We start from the raw sequence: 18,815 nt of genomic DNA, 5'->3' as shown, positions 1-18,815 counted from the left end.
CCCCTGCCGCCCCCCCAACAACCCTCAGTTTGTTTTGTGAGATTAAGAGTCTCTTATGGTTTGTCTCCCTCCCGATCCTATCTTGTTTCATTTATTCTTTTCCTATCCCCCAAACCCCCCATGTTGCCTCTCAACTTCCTCATATCAGGGAGATCATATGGTAATTGTCTGAGAAAGACAGAATTCTAAGACAGTCTTCGAGATGCCTGCCCTGTACTATTCCTCACATTGAATGGAGGCTGAACTTGAGAATATCAAGTGCTATCACTGCTGTGATTAGATTACTAATCAATAAATAGACTGAGTGAATCAAAAGGGAGATTATCCTGGGTGGGCCTGGCTTAATCAGGGAAGCCCTTAAAAGGCACTGGGCAAGTTCAATAATGAGACAACTGTCTCATGGGTGGAGAGACAGAGTTCCCAAGTATGATCTGTTACTTGATGGCTCAAATCATGCTGTAGCCTTGGTAATCCTCAGAGGTCCTTGCACACCACAATAGTAAGAAGCTGTTCATTGCTTGCCTTGCGAATCCTGAAGACCTACAAAAGAGGACATTTCGAATCTTAGCCAAGCTCAAGGACTCTATTGTGTGTAGCTGTGTCTACAAAGGCTCAAGTTTTCTTTGTCTTCTCCTTGTCCAGGGAAGCCAGAGGCCAGATTCAGAGCAGGATCCTCCTTAGTTCCTCGTGGGTCCCTCAAGGCTTGGGGCTGAGGAAGGGAAGAACATACCCTGGGCTGGAGGGGCTGGGCACACATGCCTGCCGAAATCTTCACCTCTTGTGCACCTGGCCTTAGAACTGACGTGTTAGTAATTGTATTCCCACAAAAGCAGCTCTGAGGGAGGAGATGGAGGTGGACTCTGCGAGACTAGGCCTTGGTAGCACGACATGGGGCAGAGGTGGTTTCTTTCTCAAGAGGGAGAAACAGAGGTCCTTATTTAATAAGCTCAGATTAAGATCCCACCATTCATCCCAGCGGCAGCCTGTGAGATCTCGGTTCCCCTCTTCTGAGGCACAAACGCTGTAAATCCTCTCTTGAGTCCCTAACCCGGCGATCAAGGAGTGGGCGAGTCCTACCTGGTGTTCCTCTAGGCTTCTCACTCTTCTCGGTACTTTGAACTCTGCTGGGTCAGTGGGCTGGGGCTTGGAGTCAGATCTGTCTGGCCCCTAGCAGTGATCCCTGAGGTGCCTTGGAAGAGAGGCTGAGCCTTGAACCCAAACGGCTATGGTGACCAAACAGCCACTGGGAGATGGGAAAGAAAGGTATGACCCACTTCCTTCTCACCGGACCTGCAGCTGTGCCCAGCCTTCTATATACTTAATGTCCTTTCGTGAAAAAGACGCTGACTCCCCCATACATTTGTGGTGTGCTGCTCAATGGCTAACAACTGGTCTTCAGGAGAAAACAGCCCTAACTGGTACCATCTGTCAATCTTCATGGTGCAAATACTCCCACCGTTGCCCATTTCAAGCTACACCAAAGGTTTAATACCTGGCTCAACCAGTTCCTAAAATTTTGCCTTGCAGCTCTTGCTAGTCTTCATGAGCTGCCGTAAGCCTGCCGCTGAGCACACTGTCCTAGGTACGCGTTAATAATGTTCAGCAACTCCCTGGAAGCTCCCGTTATTCAGTCAGGGTAGGCAATGCTGGCTCCATTTTATTTCATTTGTTTATTTTTTAAAAGATTTTATTTTTTTAATTGACACAGAGAGAGATACAGTGAGAGAGGGAACACAAACAGGGGGAATGGAAGAGGGAGAAACAGGCTTCACATTGACCAGGGAGCTCCATCCCAGGACCCTTGGATCATGACCTGAGCGGAAGGCAGATACATAAGGACTGAGCCACCAGGTGCCCCCTGGCTCCATTTTATAGAGGAGGAATCGGAGACAGAGAGAGGTTGCTTGATGAACTCAAGGTTCCAAAGCTGGTAGAAGAGCCAGGTGTCCCCCCACTGAGGCCTGTGTCTCTCCTGTGTGCCCCACTCTCTCTCAAGGGCACTGTCAAGTCTCTGAGGACTTGTGGGGACAAGGGCTTCCTCAGGGCAGGTGGCCTTAAAGGGTGGTTTCTATTTGAGAGTACTTCGGATTCCCAGAAACTTCCTCAGTTAGTTTGATTCTATTAAGTTAGGGGGTGGGGGTGGGGGGGCGGGGCGGGGGGCGGTCCTGTTAAAATACAGATTCCCAGGTCACGCCCCTGGCTATTCTAATTAAGCACTTCCAGAGTGGAACCCAGAAATGTGCATTTGCATTTTGAACAAGCCAGGGCATCTTACAATCCCGGCAAATTTGCGAAAAGTCTGAATTAAGGAAAATTTCTGTCAAAAGATTTCTTGATAACTTGGGTAAGAAGTGAGAGATGAAACTACACTTACTGCTGTTACGTTCTATTTTTTTTTTTTTCGTATTGTTTTCTGAACACGATTAAACTTTTGGAAAAAACGAGCCCCCCCCCCCCCCCCCCGGAAATCGCCCACACGCAGGATTTTCCCCGCCCGGGAGCCAGCCGCGGGGTCAGAGCCGTAGGTGCCGTTCCGGAACTAGCCAGCGGAGGGCACCCTAATGCAGCGAGAGCTGCCAGCGCCACCGGGTGAGAAGTTCACGGCTCACCTGCTGGCTCCCCCCCGCCCTGTGGGGGAGGCAGGAAGGGAAGGCTCGGCTCGGCGGGGTACCGGAGGCCTGCGGGGACCCTGAATCCGCACCCAGGCAGGCCACTCCGCCTCTGGTCTCCTCCGGAACGAGCCGCAGGTGACCGTCTGCCGCGAGGGCGGGGCTGGGCCTCCCAGGTCCCCCCGCTGCGCTCCCCGCGCTGTTCCACTCCACGTGTCCCGCCTCTCGCTCCCTTGCCTCCTCTCCTGGGGGCTCCTGGTTCACCCGGCTCTCTCGGGCCTGGCCAGAGCACTGGCAGCCTGCAAGGCTGTTAAGCCCGTGGAGGTTGGAAGCAGACTGATTTAGTGTCTGAATCCCAGTTCTTAGATTTAACTGCGTGGCCTTGGGCCAGAATTTGGCTGCCCTGAGACTCAATTTCCTTATCTGTGCATTGAGGGTAATGATGCAGCGGGATAGGGCTCTTAGGGACATTGAATAAGATTATCTCTGTGAAGACTTTTAGTACGATGCCTGGTACCTATTAAGCATTCAAAAAAACCCTAGTATTATTATTGTCTTATTATTGTGCTAGCCCAGTGTATCTGTGATTATCTCTATCAGGGGGTAGAGCCAGGTTTTGCAGCCAGGCAGTGGGGGCTCCCAAACTCGAGGCCCAGAGTGTGGTAGGTGCGCCTGAGTCAGGCAGCATGCGACAGAAGAAAGGGTGACTGTATTCTTTCTCCTGCACCTACCAGAGGTGTGATCTGGGCACCGTCTAGCCTCAGACCCTTCACTTGTAAAATGAGGATAGTTCCCCTGTCTTGCTGGGGGTGCTGTGAGGGTTACAAAGAATGAAAAGCTCTTAGCTTGGCCCATGGTACATGCTACGGAAATGGTAGCTATTGGATGGCTTCTCTTTTTAGATTCATGCAAATTCAGATTAGCCTGGAGGACCCAGGTTACTGAAGACATAGGAAATACACTTCTTTGACTCCAAGGACATAGCATCTACAGTGGCGGATGCTGGTGTGGCCAGGGGCTCGCTCTTGGTGCCCCATTCCTACTGCCACCATGGGGGAGTCAGGAGACACCTGTTTCAGTCCCAGACCTGTGTAATGGGCTGTGGGAGCCCCTCCAGCAGGTAACATTTCTGCACACACGAGTTCCGCTTGTCACTCTACTGAAAGTCTCAGGGTCCTGGAGGAACAGTGACCTCCACCTGAAGCCCTCTCCTAGGCTGGGAGGTGTGCGTGTGTGCGTGCGCGTGTGTGGGACTTACGTGGGTGCTCCTGCAGGATGCTGGCGGTGGGGGAGGAGAGAGCCTGGCCTGGGTGGGAGGGCCTGAGTCTAACTCCCTGCCTGGGTTTAATGAGCCCCAGAGCTCTGTGAGGGCTGCTTTTCACCACCTTTTCTTTGGTCAGACAGGGGGTTTCAATAAATCTTTAGTTCTGTGGACTCCCCTCCTGGAATTGTTGAAGGAGAAAGCTTTTTGCAAATGACTGGAAAGCCCTTTGCAAATATAAAGTGCTTATTTAGATGCAAACGAAAAATCCAAGGTGCCTGTGACTCATCTGGTACCTATTGTGCTTGCTGCAAAGACGCGGAGGCTTGCCTGTGTGATGGGTGCCATTTGAGAGCCACTTAAAGAACTCCCTGGTGAATGAATTTGGTTGCATTATTCCCGGGCCCCTAGCGGAGGACTCTAATTCTCACCGCTCAGAACGTGTCCTCCTCCTCTGACACTTTCTCAGCCTTCTGCCCGAAGCTAGTTCTGACCCTGGATGCTGGGGGAGGGGGCCGGCCCCCTGGGGAGGCAAGGAGCCAAGGGGGGTGGGGGGAAGAGGGGCTGGTGCTTTTTTAAAAAAGAAAAGGCAGCATTAATCCAAGCATCCAGGGCTATGCCTAAGAATCTAATGACAATAGTATTACTTGCTTTCAAACCTCTTTTTATCATTTCGTTTCCTTTCCAAGCTCTTACTACCCTGTTAGTACATATCAAGGCTTCATGGCCAAAAAAATGCTGAATCCATTTGGTCAAGTTTGTCAGACTGGTGAGTAGCATTGTGTGCAGACCAAAGGTCTGCATGAATGACTGCATTTTTAATGAGTTGACCAGCTATTTGGCATCTCATGAACAGAATTTAATGCTGTGTACTGCACACGGCCCTGAAGGATGATGGAGACCGCTTTTCCAAGGCCGATTTTCCTTCCTAGAACAGAGGAGAGGCTCCGTCTTGAGGTTTTGTGAGGATTGGGTTCATGCGACATACAAGCCAAGAAGAAAGCATCCTTCCCCACTGGGGTGTAAGGCAGGGCTTGTTCCCCAGATTTCAGGTAGTGAGGGCAATGCATTCTGGGGCTTTTCCTCAAGGGAATGGAAGCCAATGTGAGGTTTACTCTTTTGGTGGTGGTGGGAAATGGAAGTGTAGGTCAGGCGTGGCTGCTGCCCGTGGGAAGGTGCTCTAGGGCAGTTGGAAAGACGCACCCTCTCCTGACCACCTCGAGGTCTGCAAAGAAACGCTGGCTGAATTCAGTTCCCAAACGCGTGTGCTGGGCACAGCCTCGCCTGCCGGCCCCACCAGCCAGCCCCACGCGTGTGAGTGTGTGTGGATGGAGAGCGGAGGCACCATCTCAAGAGGGTAGAGAGGAGGGCTGGGAACCAGAAGGCAAGGAGGGGGCTGCCCCACAGCCTCTTCTGGGAGCTCCAAGGCTGATCTTCACCCACTCACTCACGTTCTTTCTGAAGGTGCGTATTTGCACTCTGAACACTGGCTACCTTCAGGCCAGGACCACTCAGCCCCGCTTAAAATTCTTCATTCAGCGTTTATAACCGGCACGGCAGGGAGACTCACAGGTGATAAGGAGCTAGGACTACTGTATGGGTTTGGGGTAGGGGAGGTGAGGATAAGCAAACCAGAGGCCATCTGCTTCTTATATCACTTATATATTTAGGTACTGAGTGTCCAAAAATCACACAAAAATCTTACATGTTCTAAGCAGAGTTCTATTCTCAGAGAGCTAAATATGTTATAAAATCCCTAACTATCCCTTCATTTTAAAACAGCTTTATCAAGATACAATTCACGTATTGCACACTTCATTCACTTAAAGTGTACAATTCAATGTTTTGGGGGGTATTTATGGAATCATGCGACTATCTCCCTTTATTTTTAAACACATTCTTTAATGGTACGAGTCCCAGCCTTATGGACACGTTCTCTAATTCTCCTTCTCAGCTGGAGGCAACCAACTGCTTCTTGAGTGGTAAAAGTCAAAAGACTATCGGTTGACTGATTCTCCTGCAGTATATCACTAGAGGGGGGGGGGTTTCGGGTCCACCCTTTGGTTATTGTTCAAGATTCCCACATCAGCACATGAAAGTGACTTTAGGCTGTTGGTAGAGAGGGCAAAGGCCCTGGTCCTGCAAAGGTCAAACACTGGGAAACGAGGAGGACCTGCTCTAGGACCTCTTGTTAAAGGCAGACTGGAGATGTCTTGAGATAGTTATAGAGAAAGCACCGTGATGGAATCAAGCTGTAGAGATTTGCAAGGGCTTCATGGGACAAGGGGCAGGTGCTGTAGACCGTGAAGCAAAAGAGGGATGTGGGGCAACCCAGAAAGAGATGAGATTGAAAAGATAGACTGAGGCCATAGGGCAGAAAATTTTGACTCCTAGGCTGTGAAGGTAATTCTGATATTTACTCTGCAGGCCAAGGAGACGCTGAAGAGTTATGGGGGCGGGCAATGGGCCTTTGGACTTTAGTCCTGGGGAAATGATTCTGAGAGAGGCATGTGGGACCAATTAGGAGACTGTGGCAGAAGTCTGCTGACAGGTCATGGGAACATAAAATAAGCAGGCATACTAAGAAAGGGAAATAGGGCGGGCTGGGGGGAATGGCAAAAAATGAAGTCCAGAAGCCGTCAAGCCATTCCTAATTACTCCCAATTAGGAATCACCAAGAAAGAGGAAGGGGACAAAACCTGAGATTCTAAGGCAATGATGCTGCCGAGAAGAGAGGACGGTTTGGTGCTTTGACGGTTTGGCTTTTAAAATTTTGAGGAGCCAATCAGCCATCTAGGTGGTAATATGGTTTGAAACTCAGGGGAGATCTCAAGGGTGTAGCTGGAGATTTGAGGGGGCTTAGCACAAAGCCCAAGATTATGAACTTGGAGTCAGATAGACGTGAATTCCAATGCTGGCACTGCTTCATACAAGGGGTGTGTCTTTAGGTCAATTCCTTAATTCCCCTCAGAAGTTGGAAGTGAAGCCAACAGTAGCGGGTCAGTTGTCGTGGAGATGGAACGAGTGAGAGCCTGTCAGAGCCTGAGCACAGTGGGGTCACTTCTCAATGACTAGAAGACCTTGTTTGGGCTCCCCTGTTCAAGCTAAGGAGGGGATGGATGGAGCTGCTGGGAGAAAATGGCGGAGGAGAGAGAAAAGGTGGGACAGGAGGAAGAGTGAGGAACAGAAGTGCCCAGGGCCGGGGCACCCTGTTCTTCGGGATGGAAAGCGATGCCACGTGGGTGGAACGTCCCCGCATCTGAGTCACAATCAACAGAGATCCACTCACTCCAGCAACCGAAAAGCTATTCTAAAGAGACATCATTGTTTACTTGTTTGCTTTAACCTCTCTGAAGGAGACAAACAGACAAACAAACAAATAAATCACAGCCGTACTTCCTAAAATTGCCCTTCCCCCATCCACGTCTCTCCTCTCTCCCTTCCTTGCAGATCTTCCCACGCTTTTCTCGTTCCTCTTTTTCTTCCTCTTTTTCCTCCCTTCTTCCCCCACGTCACCAAAAACAAAACAAAACAAAACAAAACACCCCCCCCCCCCAAAAAAAATAATAACAGGAAATTTTCCTCCCAACTCTCGTCAGCTTCCCTTCTGTCCTTGACTCCGCTCCCTATTACTCCTAATTAGGAATCACCAAGGCCCCCAAAGGGTGGTGAAAAGGTAAAGCCAGAATCATAAGCCTAGGAAAGCTTATGGGATGATTGTTTTTCTCCTGTCACTGGAGTTTGTTCTCTTCTGCAGATCATAGTTTAAAAGAAAAAGAGCGAGAAGAAGATGTCCTGGTGGTTGAGTTCCACTTGGCAGGGAACCCAGTGCCCTCAAACGCAAAGCCTGGATGCCCCAAACAGCAGGAGGGGCTCCCCCAGGCTAGTGTCCCATGCCACCTGGCAGCCGAGACCCGCCCACAGGGAAATCCCAGCCCTACCTGTCGATACTGATGGCGCAGAGGTTCAGGATGCTGGCCGTACACATCATGACGTCCAGGGTGACAAATACATCACAGCAAACACGGCTGAAGTTCCAGACTCCACCTGTCACCTGAGCGGCAGAGACAAGTCGGTCAGTGTCCCCCGCGACCCAGTCATCTCGGCTGCCTTCCCGAGGCTCCCCTGTACCTGTGACCTGCCCTCCCTGTGCTTGGCACCGTTGTTGCCAAGGGCAGGCAGAGGCCGAGGGAGTGCCGGGCAGCCCAAGATGGTCACCCAAGAAAGGACAAATTCACAGAATGTGAGAACATTAGAGCTGGAATTCGTCCAGTGTTTCTCAAAGTGTGGCCAACAGTGGGGTGCTCAGTAACGATACACATTTCCGAAGGCTTCCCTAGGCCAACTGAGTCAGAATCTCTGAATCGAGAGTCGATGAATTTTCATTTTTAAATAACCCCCCTCCAGTCCCTCCCCACCCCTGCGCCCCCACCCGCATGCCCATTCACCAGGGTTGGAGAATTATCGATCAAGTTCAACCTCAGGAGGAAACTAAAGCTCATCGCGGTTAAACAATGGGCCCATAGACGTCCAACAGGTAGTGAAAGAGTCTGGGTGAGAGCCAGATGTGTGCCCTGTGCCCAGTCCGCCTTTCTGAAGCCTTCTGCACAGTGGAGCGCCTACCCTATACCCAGAGAATACGCTGAGGACACATTTTCCACAAAACCTTACCTCTAAAATGAAAATCTATCTGGCTTCTGTTTTAAAGCTGGGATGCATTCTGGAATGGTATCTGTGAGAGCCTATGTGAAATCAGTCTGTGCCAGCATGCCCGCCTTGAACATCCCGGCTTCAGTGCCCAGGAGGTGGGCGGAAAGGTGGGTGCAGGGCATTGGAAAGGGGCGCAGGTCCTCTTGTCCACTCACAGCACCAGGGAGGACAGTCCTGACCTCACGCATTTAGGAATTCTGAGAATGAGAAACTCATGAAAAGGGGGATGTATGGTCATAATAGCTGATTTACGGGAGCCAGGAGAATGAGGGATATTTTTCTCAGTCCATAGGATGCTTGTATGCTGCAAAAGCTTCTTGCAGAAGCTTTGAATTTTGTACATTAAATCTCATTTTAACATATGTCTCCTATGCAATATATGTCTTAAATTGGGTAAAGCCCACTTTTGTTCTGTAAAGTTGTAAATGCCTGTTTGTGTCTGTGAGCTGGGGTGAAAATATAGGTGAGAGAGGATAGTTACAACAGCAAACTCCAGTGCGTGCTGGGTGTTTATTTGTTCGTTCATTCATTCATTCATTCATTCAGCAAGTAGTTGTGAAGCCCCTAATACTTTTTTATAGAGGAAGCATCTGTTATGTGTTTTAAGAGGTTTTAAAAATGTGTTTTGGGGGGTGTACTTCGGGTGGCTCAGTTGGTTAAGTGTCTGCCTTTGGCTCAAGTCATGATCCCAGAGTCCTGGGATCGAGCCCCACTTCGGGCTCCCCGCTTAGTGGAGAGCCTGCTTTCCCCTCTGCTTTGTGCACACGCTCTCTCTCTCTCACTCTTGCTCTATCTCAAATAGATAAATAAAATCTTTAAAAATATATACTTCCGGCCCTGTCCTTGAAGAATGTATATGATAACTGAGGAGCAAGGCATTCTTAAATAAAATAACCAGAGATCATCATGAGGGCCTAACATTCTCAATAAACAATCTAATGTTTATTGAGGACTTACCTTATGTGGGTCACTGGCCCACGTGACCTATTTCAGGAATTTCTATAGCTTTGAAACTTTAGATTCTGAAAACTGAATTTGTTTTTTACTATATGGGCTCATAAAGCTTTTTGGGGACAAATTATACATTTATCTGATAGGAAAGTAAATGACTGTTAGTTAATTCTGTGGGAGCGGAGACTTTGACTTGTTTGCTGCCACATCCCCGGCTCCTAGAGCAGGACCTACCATGCAAATATATTCTGGAAGAGTGAATGGTCTCTGACAAAATCTGTATTAATACTGATAGTTAACATTTATTGGATGCTTACTAAGTCTTGATGTTCTGCGAAGCACTTGATGCACATGACTTCTATTGGTGCTTATCATCCTATGAGAGATGGCTACTGTTTTCATGGTAGAGAAAGGGACAAAAACTGGGAGAGGGTCGGAACCCCACCTGGGGTGGAAACAGCCAGCAGACGCAGGCAGTGCACAGGAATGCAGGTCACAACCTGCCCTGTTCTAGGGGAGCGTCAGGTCAGGAGGGACCAGGTGCTGGAAAAGGATGGGAGTTGGGCTAACACAAGGGGAAGGGAGAAAACCATATGCTCATCAAGGATTTTTGTGTAACAAACAGCATCACCTCCCTTCTCGGAAACGGGCACCCTCTTTTCGATCACCTCTCTCACAGGGTTCCAAAAATAGTGCAAAAGACAGGGGTGGCTGCTGGCCTTGGGGTCTAGTGAAAGCACACACTGGGCAGGTTTTTTGCTCCCTTGCTTTTTAAGCCCCTCATGGCCAAAGCCCTTCAAGCTGTGCTCTGACTTCTCTTGTGCGCCCCACCCCACACCCATTCTGGCTGGCCTCTTCTCCTGTCTCTAATTCTGCCTTCAAAATCCCCATTCTCCTTGATCTCAGCTAAGTGTCAAAAAAACAAAAACAAAAACAAAAACCCACGCTGACCAGTGGATTGAAGTAATTCCCACTAAGGTGCTGTCACTTAGGCTTCCCTGGGTCTTACTCCTTAAAATAAGTCTTTAATTGGTGGATGTGCAGTGGAAATACTGATTTTACTTTATTTATTTATTTTTTTACTGGCGTCCTCCACATCAAGTAAATAAGAGTAAGCAATCAGTAGAGCTGCGAAGGGCCATGACCACACCTAAGTAACTCTTACAATGTTCTCACAGCAACCTGATGAGGGAAATAGTGTTTCTAATTTATCCGTACAGAAATGGAGACTGAGAATGGTTGTGTGATTTGCGCAAGGACGCGTAGCTGGCAAAAGAAGCTGGAATTTCAAACCCTTAATCTTAACAATTACTCCATCCACGTCAGTATCTTGCTGTGCCCCTGCTGGGAAGCACACAGGTCCACTCAATCCTACCATCGTAGGAGGGATGAGAGCTGGCACTGGCCCGTCCTACCACACAGCCCATATTTATTGAGGGCCTGGTACTTTGCCTGGGGGGGTATCCTGAGATAAATGAAACCTGTTTTTGAACCCCAGGGCTTCAGCATATAGTGTGAGCACGTAAGGGGGACAAACATATGAGTGAGTGTGGGTGAACTGAGGGCCCAGGAGAGACAAACCAAGAAAATAACTACGATACATTGGGAAAAGTGCTGATGGTGAGGTAAGGACAAAGTGTGGGGGGAACATAAAAGGGAAAGCGAGTTTTGAAATTAAGGCAAAAGAAAAAAAAGTAAAAACAAAATCTGATGGATTTAAGCCTCTTTAGAGACATGATTCTACCTTTCTCCTAAATTCTAATGAATAACTCACTACAGGATTCTGCACAGCCAGGTGGTGTTACTCTCACTTGCTAATGAATATAACTAACTCCCTTTGGCAATGCAGAAGGTGGAAGTAAGCAAGAAAGTGTCTTCAGGTACGAAGTTGGCTATTGATTTCCAACAGACACAGCCTAAGGCAGCATTTCCCAAATTTACTGATTATAAGGCAGCATTTCCCAAATCACCTGAGGCTCTATTTAAACAAAATGATTCTCAGGCCCCACTCAGAATAATAAGTCCCTCCAGTGATTCTTCTACTGCCTGGGAGGTTGGGGAAACCCGGGTCTGGGGATTTGGGGGTGGAAGTGGGGGCATGACATTGTCTTCAGAAATCCTCATCCCTAAAAGCAGGGGTCCTTGCCCATTCTGTGTCCCACGGATCCCTTTGTTCTCGTGGTTCCCTTCTCAGAAGAATATTTGTAAGTGTATATAGTAAAATACATTAGATCACAAGGAATACCAATTATATGGAAATATAGTTACCCAAGTATTTTAATATATGTGCTTCTTTAATAATGCACTAAATAACAAAGCCTAGCGACAGGTCCAAAATTCCTATAACTTCTAAGTACTTGGGAGTGTAAATGGTATTTCAAGGTGTGTACGACAACTGTAACGCGATTTGAAAATAGAAATATCTGTGATTTCTCTTGGGGACAGTAAGGATTTCTTCTTCTGTGGGTTGATGCCTACCTTCATATTTGAAGAAAATGCTCAATTTCAGTGTAGTGAAAATAAAGAAGTAATTTTATTTACATCCAAGTTGATGGACTCCCCTGATTAAGAATTCCTGCTCCAAGGGATGGGATTTTTAGTTGTGTGGGGAGATGTCCAAGGCGCAAAAATGGAATTACTTCTCTAACCTCTTCATTCCATTTTTGTTCGCCACATTTGGAATCTTTCTGGGGTGCAGAGGGATTGTGGTGAGGCGAGATAGGGGATCCAATGACCTGAATCCCAATGTCCTCATCTGTGAAATGGGGGACAGTTTACAGATTAGTGGCTGTGAAATGTTCATTTGTAGCAGGTGGCCAGCTGCTTGCATGAATTACCTAAAATAGGAGTGGGGGAGGAGCGCTGGTATGATTACCATAGACTTCCAGGGCCATCCCTGGAAATGCTGGTTTGGTGGACCTGGGGTAGACCCAGTAGTTTGTATTTTGAACAAGCAGTTCTCCGTAATAAAGATTTAGCTCAGAACTGCTCAAAGTTTAGATGTGTAAGAGTCATGGAAGAACCCACTGAAAATGCAGACTCTCCCTTATTTTTACAATGTCATTACAAGGGTCAAAGTTTCCTCTCCCCAAAAATAGTGTTGCTCTTTCCTGTAGTCACTATCCGACCTTGATTTCCTGCCTCAACACTTACCCCCTGCTCTTTTTTGCTTGGTGTATATTACTCAGTTCTCACGTCTTTTTTTTTCCTGTCCACACTGGGACCCAAGTAGTCTGAGTTTAGTATTCTAAAGGTTCCTCTGGCTGCTTACGTTGCCTTTCTGCCCTGATATAAGTGCATTAAATATCACAAAGGATGCCTAACCAAGTAGAACAAAATGGGATGTTTGTGCTTGGAGAGAGAGCTCCACACAGACTGCAGCTTCTAAAGCAGGAAATTAAAAACTTGAGAGGGAATCAGAGATAGAACTATTTGTTGTGGCACAGAAAAGAGTTTTTGAGCAAGTGCTGCAAACTGAATTAAAGAGATGGCCAGGACTGAGCCCACTGAAATAGAACCTACTCTGAGATCACCTGCATGATTTCTATCCTAAACTTGCAGCTAGGCCCGAGGACAAAGAAAACTGAAGAAGGTCAATGACTAGCCCCTGCTGGTCACCCAGCCCAAGCCAGGCTCCTGAGTGCCTTTAATGATGGGGATGGTACCATGAAAGCCACTGTGTTGTGTCTGTGCTGCCATCCCCTGCCTTTGTTCCAATAGTCCTTGGAGTCCACTGTGAAACTGTGAAATTCCGGAGCAAGTCTTTGGTGTGCACCATGGAAGGAACATATTATCTCTGCTAAAACAACTCTTTCATCCAGTGATTAGTTCAGAGAAAATCATGTGCTAGAAGCCAGTCCAATCAAGTACATCTTAACATTTCTAGTAAAAATTCTGGGACACAGATTTTCCATCTTGGTGTGAACGGTGGGGTGCACACATGTGAGGCCTATAGTTTAGACTATGCCATGGGTAAGGCCAATTCCTAGAAGAGAGCTGAGAGAATTGTGGAGAAATGGAACTGGAGGCTGGTTCCAACTGTGCCTGCAGCCCACCCTACCACGGGACTTTTAAAGTTCTTGGTGTGAAAGCAAAATGCATTCTGTTTGTTGCTTAAGTCAATTGGAACTCAGTTTTCTTTTACTTACTACTAAAAGTGTCTTAACTGAGATATTTATAGTTCACACCTTTTAGTTATCAAAGTACTTTCTCACTGATGACAGTTGAGCCTGACATCAAGCCCATGAGAAAGAAAAGTATACTTGTCACCTCCATTTTATTCCTTTGCTTCCAGGTCTTCTGACTTCCAGTTCTGAGTCTTTCTCATAGCATAACCCTGTGCAGGAATGACATTCATCCCAGTGAATTCCAGAAACGCAGTGCTCTGTGACATTTTGTTTGCCCAACTCACAGTAATTCTTCCTCATACCACATCCTCTTTTTAAATAAAACCCACATTTTCACTTTCTTTTCTCTCCTCCCATGTATCCTTCCCTTATGATCCAGTTTTGGTTAATTAAACTTAAGTGAAGTGCCTTAGGAGAAACTTTGAGGCATTCCAGGGAAAGGGCTTTCTCTTTCCCTCTCTTTCTTTCTTTCTTTCTTTCCCTGCTGTCCCCACCTATCCTATTCTTGAACATGGCCATGATGCTGAGGGCCATGGCAGCCATCCTTTGAGCAGCACGAGGAGGTAAGCCAGCTTGTCAAGGGTGGAAGAGATTGGTCCTTGACGACACCATGGGGCGGCTAAATTGACACCAAAAATCCCCTTCCTCCAGAATTCTTGTCGTGTGAGAAAAGTAACTCCTCTCTGTTTAAGCCACAGTGAGTAAGGTTTTCCAATATTTACAGCATACACACTGGTGCCTGGCAAAATTAGGCCATTTTCCTTCAAAGGAAGGAATCCGGCCAGTATGAGCCAATATTTCCTTCAAAGAAGATAGATGTATTCAAATCAAAGCACAGGAAGCTGTGAATTTGGCAGCTAATTTGGCCACTACATTGTGTTCCTCTCATTTCTGTGCTGTCCTCTTGGACAAACATTTTGTGCTTGTCCTCAAGCCTACAGCAGTCTCTGGACTGTGGTCAACACTGCATCCTTTTCTCTTTCCAAGGGAGCCCTTAGGTATAATCATGTAATTGCTAGACCAGTTACTCAAACTGGACCACAATTAGGACAAGTTAGTATGATTAATGCTTTGCTCTTCTCTGAGATGCATGGACTTATATATTCACAGTCCTTTGAAGGGCCCAAGGTACTCTTTTCTCTCATTGAGATACCCTGTCTGCTTCTGAGGTTCACAGAAATCAGGCAGGTATTTAAGATGAAGAAAATTATATACTGTGTTGGGTTAGGGAGACCTGGTCCTTTGGAATAGAACCTTCTAATATCTTAACTGGTTGCCTGTTAATTATGGCTGCTTTAAGTCATGTTCTTTTATTGAGAGAGACCCTTAGAGGACTGTTGGCGAAAGTGGTACTGAAATATTAAGTTGCATTGACAAGAGCTTTAAAGCAAGTAGGGAAGACCAAAAAGAGGTCCAAAGCCCATTTCCCAGTGGCTCTCCACTGATCTTCTTTATATAATTGCAGACATGTTTGACCATGCTCTTGATTGCTGAAAACTTGCACCAAATAACCTGTTGGACAGAATGTGCACTGATTTTTATGAGAGGGAGCCAAGGGGAGAGATCATAGATCCAACCTGCAGAGAGTCCAGTAAGCCTTTGGCAAGATTCATGCTGGCTCTCTGTGGGGTCGGTTGCTCTTCTATGCTCAGCAGAAGGGGGACATCATCAATTTTGGCAGGTGTGGCTGACAAGGGATGCCATGTGTGTCTAGCATGGAAAAATCACAATGTCAATATACTACACCAGTATCTACAGAGATTTTCCAAAATGGCCTATCCAGAGTCCTGGAAGTAACCCCAAAGAGATAGTTGAATAGGGATCTTGGGGGGCTTTGTTATAGATACCTGAAGACTGGCTTTATTTCAGAGGCAATTAATTTAATATATTTATTAGAGTGAAGGTCCTTCTTTCTGACATGCAGGCTTCTGAAAGACCTAAGAATCCTTGTAATGTATAGGGGTGGACAGAAATACTTTGAGGTATGGTATGGTGATGTTATGAATCATTAACTAATCCATTCTGGTTGGTAGCACTTTAAATCTGCCTACTCTTGAGCAGAAATATCACATGTGTCTAATTTCTTTTCAGTCTCATTATTATTGAATGTAAAAAAAAAAATAAACAGCTCATTGAAACAATAGATATGGTTGCAGACGGTGTAAGCAGGAATCGCCCATCTAATGCATACATTATAGAAAAGAGTCATTTAATCATTCATACAGCAAATATTTATTTAGCACATATTATGTGCCAGGTAGTGTGTTTGGACTACAGGGGAGAAAAAAAAGAACAAAGCCATAGCTTCTGACTTCAAGGTTGTCTCAGTCAGTTTGGGTTGATGGAAAAGTCAAGATAATTACAAGATTTTTTGCCATCAGGATTATCTTAATTGGGAAAAATTAACGTTTGGTTTTTTTCCCCTCCAACTCTTCCCTTAGCCTTTACATCTATCCCAATCAGCCTAGATGTTTTTCTGCTTTTGCTTTCCTTTTCTTTTTTCTTGGTTTCTTTCCTTTATGTTTCCCCTTTGAGATCATAAGTCTAATTTTAGTTCCCAGTCATTCTTTAATAGGGATACCAGCCTAGGCAGTCTATGTTTGAGGTTTTTGCTCTCCTGTGATATGTCATACTTAATTAACTGTCACCTTCACTATTAATATTAACTGAGATATTAATTTGATGAATTTTAATTTCTCTTAATCATAGCATCATTTTGATCCTTCACTGGATACCTCTTTAAAATGATACATGATACACAGTGCAGGGGAGACATATTAATGGTACATTAAAGTGTTTTTAAAAAGCTCTTTAGTAATTGCATGTTTTCCTGGTAAGACTATCTGTTTCTTGAACAGGTGTAGGCACCCTGATTCCTTTGTTAGCAAATGGATGTTTTGTCTTGATCACCTCCTGACTCTGTTTTGCACTCTCAAATGAAAATACTTTCAAATTTAAGAAATGTTTCTCTCCAGAAGAATTCTCCAGGGTCTGCTGCATTATCTGACTGGCGAGGGCTCTGTACTATTAATGGAGGCATCAAAAATATAAATGTGAAGGTTTGGTCTGTTTGGTAGCAGAGTCTGTAGAGAGCTGGTACCCAGGAGGAAAGAACTGAGTGCAAGGGTAACTAAACTATCAAAAGAAGTCTGATCTATTTGCAGACTGTTTTTTATCTTTTCCACTTAGTCTTTACATTTTTTTTGTTTTTTCTATTATTCCTTCTTCATCTCCCTCCCCCCCACTGTTGTCCTGCATCCTTCCAGCACACCCCTACCCCCCTGTATACATTAAAACACTGATGAAGCTGCCCACCCCGCTGCCCCCCTCCCCCCCCCCCCCCCCCCGACATCTTTGAGACATGACTGGCACAGCGATTAAACCTAATGCATTTTTAGGATGTGTTACATTACTCAAGTCCAGTCACCTGGTTGCTGGAGACCCAGGAGCACAATCGTTCCTGGCTCCTTCATTCTGATGTGGGCATGTCATGTCGGATAATGGGATAAAGGGAGAGTGACGGGACCTCTCCTTCCTTCCTAGTCTCAGGATCATGGCAGGGAACATTTTGAGTCCAGAGGCCAGGAACGCAGGGAAGACAAAGACAAGGATGGTCACACAGGCAGCCCGCAGGTGGGGCTCACTCACCTCCAGGTACACCACCCAGGGCATCACCAAGGTGGCCACCAGCAGGTCAGCCACGGCCAAGCTCACCACCAGGTAGTTGGTGGTGGTCTGCAAAGCCCGTTCCTTCAACACTGCCACACACACCAGACCGTTGCCGAAGATGATGGCCAGGATCAGTGCGCAGTAGGAGAGTGCGTAGTAGGTGTGCGGGCGGGCCCGGCTGGCCCCTGTGGAGTTCTCTGCCCCACAGGTGGAGTTGATCTGGCTGCTCAACTGGCTCAGAGGCGCCATAGCCCAGAGGGAGAATAGCGACCCCTGTGGGTTTCCTGGAAGAAGACAGAAAACAATGTGGGCAAAACTGGACCCCTTGGAGCTTGGCCGCTTGGGTACATGTTTATGGATTGCTTCAGCAAATATTTATTGAGCACTTCCTTTATGCTTGGTACTCTTCTAAGCACTGGAAATACAACAATGAACAAAAGGGAAGATATTCCTGCCCTCATGTTGGGGCCCACTGGGGGAGGAGAATACAGTAAGAAGTAAGATAAAGGATGCAGTATGGAGGAGAATACAGTAAGGAATGAGTTAAATAAAGGATGTAATACGTTCAATCATGAGATGCATTTTGGAGAATGATGAATCAGAAGAGGAGGTGAGGAGACGGTGAGGATTACGTGTGTGTGCATAGGCTATCTGAGGGCAATTTTTTTTTAAACTTTTCCTAAGTTTCAAGCTTTTTTTTTTCTTTTTAAAATTTTATTTATTTATTTGACAGACAGAGACCACAGGCAGGCAGAAAGGCAGGCACAGAGAGTGGAAGGGAAGCAGGTTCCTTGCTGAGCAAAGAGCCGGATGCGGGGCTCAATCCCAGGATCCTGGGATCATGACCTGAGCCGAAGGCAGAGAGGCTTTAACCCACTGAGCCACCCAGGTGCCCCATCTGAGGGCAATTTTTAACCAGGATAATCAGGAAGCCCTTGTGAAGAAGGCGGCACCTGAGTCAAACCTGGAGGAGACGAGGAAGACAACGCTGGAGATATCTGCAGGAAGAGTGGTCCAAGCAGAAGGGATAGCAGATACAAAGGCAGGACAAGGTGCTGTGTGGAAGGCAGCAGGCAGTCCAGAGGGGCTGGAGCCCAGTGAGGCAGATACAGAGTGGAAGGGTGTGAGATCAAGAGGCTGTGCAGGGCACTGAAAGAGCTGTGCTTGGACCCTGAATGAGATGTAGAGCTGTTGCAGGATCAGATTCCCAGCTCTGCCACTTCCAACTGCTGGACCTTGGGCATGTTACTGCACCTCTCCTCTCTGAGCTTCATTTTCCTCCTCTGCAAAGTGGAGGAAACAATGGAATTCACCATAGGGTCTTTGTGAGGGCTAATTGAGCTATTAAATATGTAAAGCATTGAAAGTGATGATACCTAGAAAGCCATGTAAGTGTGAGCTCTTTTTCTCATACTGGACAGTTTCTGTTAGCTTCCCATCCCCCTTTCCTTGTTTTCTCTCCACCCTCTTCTGTTGCCCCATCTGCCT

At 46.8% G+C, this 18,815-nt stretch overlaps 1 protein-coding gene across 2 annotated transcripts in view; it reads right to left on the bottom strand.

The window, feature by feature from the left end:
• The window catches only part of DRD3 (dopamine receptor D3), a 32,291-nt gene extending 14,715 nt beyond the window's left edge, over positions 1 to 17,576 (bottom strand). For both annotated transcript variants that reach the window (XM_059388117.1, XM_059388118.1), the window contains exons 1-2: positions 17,307 to 17,576; positions 7,812 to 7,924 (exon numbers count right to left, since the gene is read on the bottom strand). In XM_059388117.1, coding sequence (XP_059244100.1) covers positions 7,812 to 7,924; positions 17,307 to 17,576 — 383 coding nt within the window. The remainder of the gene's footprint in view (positions 1 to 7,811; positions 7,925 to 17,306) is intronic.
• Positions 17,577 to 18,815: the final 1,239 nt, after the last annotated feature.

Source organism: Mustela nigripes, chromosome 2, assembly GCF_022355385.1.
Source record: "Mustela nigripes isolate SB6536 chromosome 2, MUSNIG.SB6536, whole genome shotgun sequence".
NCBI lineage: Eukaryota > Metazoa > Chordata > Mammalia > Carnivora > Mustelidae > Mustela > Mustela nigripes.
This window is presented reverse-complemented; position numbering and strand designations above follow the sequence as displayed.